Raw genomic sequence first — 6,199 nt, 5'->3', positions numbered from 1 at the left:
AGTTTCTGGAAAAGTTTCTGAACGGCAAAAGTAAAACTATTATATAGATTTTTTTTTACTGCAAATTACTAACCTGGCTGTTTGCCATGAAAGTGATAAAAAGGTGAAGTTCAGTTGAAATATAGTATATAATCTATAGCAAAACAGGATTTTAACAGCTTATGTTTTATTTACCGTAATTTCCGGACTATAAAGCGCACCCACTGAATTTAAACATAAATAAGCTGCACCTGTCTATAAGCCGCAGGTGTCTACACTGAAACTAATGTGTAAAACTAAAACTTTACACAGGCTTTAACGAAAGACAGTGTCTGTTACACGGTGTAACGGGTGAAATATGTTGTGGCTCCTTTAAGAGCAGAGCGGCATTTTGGGAATAGCCTACTACCGCATTTTTCCGCTATTACTGCATGTGTGCAAGACCGAGGAATATGTCCTTATTATTTTCTGATACTGATTTCTAAGTTTCTTTGACTAACCCGTAACGCTGTTGCCAAGAAAAATAAAAAAGCACGAGTTTTGGAAACCTGTCTGTGCTTATATGATTTCTGTTGCAACTAGAGTTAGTTAGTGAGCAGCAGGTCAAATGTCAGAGGAACATCATCCATATTTATGATGTGGTGCTGTCTGATTCAGTGGGAGCGCATCTGATTTAATATAAAGAGTTTCATTGGTTCACCTGAACCCGTTCCGCAATTTCATTGGTCTAATGTTATGGGTCTCAGTTTTTTGGCTTTGAAGTTTGTGAAACCGGAAAAAAACCAGGAAAAATCCATATATTAGCCGCTTCATTGTTTAAGCCGCGGGGTTCAAAGCGTGGGAAAAAAGTAGCAGGTTATAGTCCGGAAAATACGGTGTATGCAATAAACGAGAAGGTGATTAATTAGCATGTAATAACTCCTTAAATTGTTTTCCTATAATTTCACTATTGTTAATTAATCATTCAGGTGCAGTTACTAAAGAATATGATTATTATATGATTTTCTTTTTTTTTGGTCACTGTTTACAGTTATGTTTGGTTCCTGGTTTGAACATGTGAAAGGCTGGCTTAACGCAAAAGACCAAGACCGCATTTTCTACATTTCATATGAGGAGATGATACAAGTAAACATTTTGCAGCACATCTCTGCTACACATTATGTCTTCGAACTGTATTTTAGTCTCCATTATAACCTCTAACTTTCATTTATAATAAAGCTCTGTGTGCATGTTTATTGTTATACCCAGACCTAATCGTAGTTCTAATCAAATATACCCTGTAGGACTTGAAAGGCTCGGTCACGAAAATCGCCCAGTTCCTGGAAAAGCCTTTGAGCCCGGAAGTGATTGAGAAAATCGCTGAGAACTGTCTGTTCAAGAACATGAAGCAAAACAAGATGTCCAACTACTCTCTGGTTCCAGAGGAGTTCATGGATCAAAAGAAATCTGAATTTCTCAGGAAAGGTAAAGCAAACCTTTAGCAGACACACTTGCTATTTTGTCATTTATACAGTTTGAGCAGTTGAGGGTTAGTGACCTTGCACAAGGGCCCCATCAGTGCCACTGGGATTTAAACTCATGACCTTCTGATCACACATCCAACACTTTAACCACCGAGCTAAACCACTTCCCACTTCAAACACATTTTACATGTCGCTTCTAAGAAACAAAGTCTTGGGAGAGTCTTGGAGCTTGTGACACATTGTGTAAATACCTCACTGTCTTTGTGTCTTCTTTCAGGAATAGCTGGTGACTGGAAGAACCTTCTCACTGAAGCCCAAGTGGAGAAATTTAATACTTTTTATAAAGAGAGCATGAAAGATGTCAAGTACAATTTTGTTTGGGATTAAATGCACTCAATTCTTAATGCTAGCAAACTTCATAAGTAGCCTAATATATATATATATATTTTCAAATTTTTCCAGGTTGCTAGTTGACAATTTACCCCAGAGGAATGTAGATTATTAATTCTGAAGGCAAAGATCTGGAGACATTCAAACTTAAAGCATATCGGCAGTTAACCAATAAAATATAGTCATATTAATATCTTATAGAAAGTTAGTTTTTTAAAGCAATACATTTGAGATATTACATCATAATTACAAAAGTATTATTTCTGACACACCACTCGATAGCAAAAAAAACTTTCATTATGAGGTAATAATAATAAATTATGCTTAAGCACAGAGTTTGAATATGCACATTTTTTAAGTACAAGATAATGTTGCTAGAAATATTGAATATATATTTAGGATAGAATTTTTATTAATGTAACTCTGCTGAACTAATAACAAAATGGCGTTAGGGACAAGGTGACTGTTCCATTGAACTTTTCTCATCAGATGTTTATTCTTTTGCCATTTGTTCATGGATATATTTTATGAAGAAAGTAGTTATAGTGGTGTTTTGCTTATTATTCGATTGATTTTTTGTTTCATGTTAGCGATTATTCTTCTGCATACTCGTTAATTGCGTAATCGTCGACTTTTTGTTCAACCTGTTTTTCTAATGAATCAAGAAGCAAATTAAAAAAATAAACATTATATCATGTATTATTTTTTCATTAATGATAAAATTGTAACATATTATAAGGAGCCAGTGGTGACATTTGTATTAATATTCAACTATTTTATTAAGTCTATTAGTTTAAAGGGAAACACAGTAACTTTAAGAAATAAACTTGAATATATTGGTTTGCATTGATTATTTTATTTGAACATCTTTTCAAGCTTTAGACACACTTCATGAGCATAAATTATTTCTTTAAATCTTAAATAGTTGGAGGCACAACATTTTCAGATTTGGTTTCTTGTAATTTTCCTTTCACTTGGACTAGGAGACCCAATTTCGTTGTGCACAAAGCCATCTCCATGAAGATATGGTTTACATGGGTTGGAGTGGAAGATCTTGAGTGGTCTGCTGTAGAGCTCTGACCTCTTTAAATAAAGCTGCACCCCAGGTTTCCTCACCCTACATCAGTACCTGACTTTACTAACAAACTTGTAGCTGAATGAGCACAAACCTCCACCAGTACACTCCAGAATGTAGTGGAACATCTTCCCAGAATAGTGAAGGTCATTATAACAGCAAATGGGCACTAATGTGGAATTGGATGTTCAAAAAGCAAACTTATGGCCGCGTGTCCACAAACCTTTGTCCATATAATGTATACAGTATATGGGAAGTGTCAATGAGTGTAATATCCTTCAGTAGCAAGCGAGTTTAGCTAGAGAGCACAGAAAACTCTCTCCTGGTTATTCTGTCTTTAATAAATACCAGGCCATAACTTCAGTATGCAAAAGTGATCATTGCGGTAACAAGTAAATACTGAAAAAGACTAAAACATACAACCAATACTAAGTGATGTTGTCAAGATAATGCTTTTTTTCAAACCATGCTGTTTTTATTACCTCCTAATTCGGATTTATTAATAAAGAATTGTTATGACAAAGTATATAAAAAAATGAGGATATCATATTTATGAGTTTTCAATCTCAACATTATCTATCTATCTATATATCGATCTATCGATCTATCTATCTATCTATCTATCTATCTATCTATCTATCTATCTATCTATCTATCTATCTATCTATCTATCTATCGATCTATAGAAGTCAGGGTTGGGGTAGTGTAATGTGCTGCACATCTCTCTCTCTCTCTCTCTCTCTCTCTCTCTCTCTCTCTCTGTCTCTCTATTTCTCTCTCTCTCTCTCTCTCTCTCTCTCTCTCTCTCTCTGTCTCTGTCTCTCTCTCTCTCTCTCTCTCTCTCTCTCTCTCTCTCTCTCTCTCTCTCTCTCTCTCTCTCTCTCTCTCTCTCGTGTTAGTGATGTGATGCGATGCGATGCCCTCAGCTGTAATCTACCTCTCATTGCTGTATTGTGTGCAGTACACTGACTCCAGTCCTGTAGGGGGCAGCAGTGAGTGCCTTACATCACATACACGCCTTTTTCCCCATTTACAGGAGAAATATAAATAAGTGCGGAGGGTCCAGACTGGCGATCTGGAGGACTGCCCCGGATTATACCCTGCTGGAGGGGAAATTATTATCACTTACTAGTGTTTTATTACACGGATAGAAAACCGTTTGTATGTTATGTGCATGAGGAAGTGTAACCTAGCGATTGTTTATTATTTTTGTTTGTTTATATTTTTGTTTACTTATTTCAACATAAACACACAATGCACAAGTCCCCCATCTAGAGATCTGCTGTGATGGACTGTGTGTAAGGTTTTCCACCAATCTATCAGTCCATCACTTATATCACACACACAATGAAGACTGAGCCCCAGAGTGTGTGTGTGTGTGTGTGTGTGTGTGAGTGAGAAAGAAAGAAAGTTTTGAGCTGAAGTTCACACACACGGTGTGTTCTGTGATTACACAATGATCAGAAGTATGATGCAGACGCTTGGCTTCATCCTCTTCATGCAGATGTGAGATTTCATCCAGTGCAACATCATCAGGTACACAGCATTCATTTATTCAGCTTGTTGTCCTGGATGGGACAATACCACATCATGCTCACACATACACACAATTTTACACCTGACATGTTTGTGGGAAGCTTTGAAAAACATTAGAGGACCAGGAATCTTATAGGGATACAGTAACCTTACTCTAACCTGAAGTCAGGATCAAACCAGGGACTCTGGACCTCTGAGGCCAAAAATGATCCATTACACCATTATGCAGACTCTAGTTTGACTTATTTCCCATAATTCCCAGGTTGTCTAGAGTTTTAGCCGAAAGTCACGTAGAAGCTGCTGGTTAAAGTGTGTAACACACAGATTAGCCCCAGTGGCCTAATGGATAAGGCACTGGCCTCCTAAGCCAGGGATTGTGGGTTCGAGTCCCATCTGGGGTGAGTGATTTTTTTTTTAAAGGGAAGATGGTAGTTTAGAGTTTAAGCTGATTGGAAGATCAATGGTTCAAGCCGCAGCATTGCTAAACTGTCTTTGTTGGGATCTTGATCAAGACCTTTAACACTCTATTCTCCAGGGGTGTATCATGGTTCCCCCCAGTTTCCTAACATCATAACCACTAAAAAACCAAACCCTGCTTATACATACAGAGGTATCCTGGTGATTCTGCCTGCCTCTTGGTCTCCATCTCTAACATCCGTTACACTATTAGCGCATTGCTGTTTTTGAGGCCATACACTACGGATATTTTGCAAGGCACTGAAGATGTGCACAGCTGTGGGCGGGCCGTTAATGCCAGAAAGTCCTTATTTTCTGGTTCTAAACTCAGAATCACTTCATTTTTATAGATGAACATGTATTAAATGATTCTTCGCATTTTGTAGAGTTTCTCTCAGGTCTTCTGCTTCCAGAATGTACGTTTCGGTTTTATTTTTTTTTATCCAATCTGATTCCAGCTGGCACATCACGTATATGTTGCTTGAAGCTGTTGCTTCAACCAATCAGACTCCAATCACTCCGAGGCCAGCTAGCAGGCGTCTAAGCTGTTAGCGTTTGCCCCTCCTTTGATTGAATGACCAGAGAGGGCTCTAGGGGTTCCCTGGTGGTCTAGTGGTTAGGATGCGGTGCTCTCACCGCTGTGGCCCTGGTTTGATTCCCGGTCAGGGAACAAACCCCAGCCGTTAGGGTTGCACAAGCCAGTGCACTCTTATTGCCGGTCCCAAGCCCGGATAAATGGGGAGGGTTGCGTTAGGAAGGGCATCCAGCGTAAAAACGTGCCAAATCAAACATGAAGATCATTAATACGGATGATCCGCTGTGGCGACCCCTAATGGGAGAAGCCGAGAGAAAGTTAATGGATGACAGAGGAGAAGAAATCGATTTAGTCGCAGATTATACATACAAAGAACATTTACAAGACGGATTCTTTCAAGAAAAGCTGGACATCGTGAGGAAAGGTCGAGCAAAACTCTGTTAAAGCTTTTTCATAAAACATTTATACTTTTGCGTTTTCTTTCCTGTTGAATTTGCACAACACACAATTTCCCTAAATAATAAATCCCCAGGAAAACCGTAATGCATGGATCATTTGCAGGAAAATGCACCCATTACAAGAGGTTAATATCGATGTTTCTGCTAGAGATGATGTATGTAGGTGGTGCAGCTGTGGCTGCAGTGAAAGGAGACTTGTTAAACTGTGATCATTGGGTTTCTTGCTTTAGTAATAGCATTCATTCACACTGCATGTGATTCCTGTCTGTGATGCAGCGCTCTGTTTTACTGTATTCCTCTATAATAT

General features: G+C 38.3%; 2 protein-coding genes and 1 long non-coding RNA gene across 6 annotated transcripts in view; 2 read left to right on the top strand and 1 right to left on the bottom strand.

Moving 5' to 3' along the window:
• Positions 1-2,531, top strand: part of LOC310734655 (sulfotransferase 2B1-like) — a 7,283-nt gene extending 4,752 nt beyond the window's left edge. The window contains exons 3-7 of one of the 2 annotated variants that reach the window (XR_014536105.1): positions 1-30; positions 1,010-1,104; positions 1,263-1,443; positions 1,720-2,050; positions 2,115-2,531. The exon at positions 1-30 is cut by the window's left edge and continues 97 nt beyond it. Coding sequence is in view for 1 of the 2 variants with exons in the window: in XM_083557009.1 (XP_083413135.1) it covers positions 1-30; positions 1,010-1,104; positions 1,263-1,443; positions 1,720-1,829 (416 nt within the window). In the remaining variant the exon portion in view is untranslated. Of the gene's footprint in view, positions 31-1,009; positions 1,105-1,262; positions 1,444-1,719 lie in introns of both variants that reach the window. The other variant, XM_083557009.1, reaches the window with a different exon arrangement.
• On the bottom strand, positions 63-999 carry LOC310734672. Its single transcript, XR_014536110.1, has 2 exons — positions 680-999; positions 63-536 (listed from the first exon to the last, which is right to left on the bottom strand). It is a non-coding gene; the product is annotated as an uncharacterized lncRNA (long non-coding RNA).
• A 1,384-nt stretch (positions 2,532-3,915) lies between the features above and the next one.
• The window catches only part of LOC310734609 (uncharacterized protein), a 51,476-nt gene continuing 49,192 nt past the window's right edge, over positions 3,916-6,199 (top strand). Inside the window, exon 1 of one of the 3 annotated variants that reach the window (XM_083556867.1) lies at positions 3,916-4,443. The gene's annotated coding sequence lies outside the window, so the exon portion shown is untranslated. The remainder of the gene's footprint in view (positions 4,444-6,199) is intronic. The other 2 variants (XM_083556863.1, XM_083556861.1) reach the window with 2 other exon arrangements.

Source organism: Silurus aristotelis, assembly GCF_946808225.1.
Source record: "Silurus aristotelis genome assembly, chromosome: 12".
Taxonomy (NCBI): Eukaryota; Metazoa; Chordata; class Actinopteri; order Siluriformes; family Siluridae; genus Silurus; species Silurus aristotelis.
Note: the sequence above shows the minus strand (reverse complement) of the source record. Positions and strands in the feature narration are given on the sequence as shown.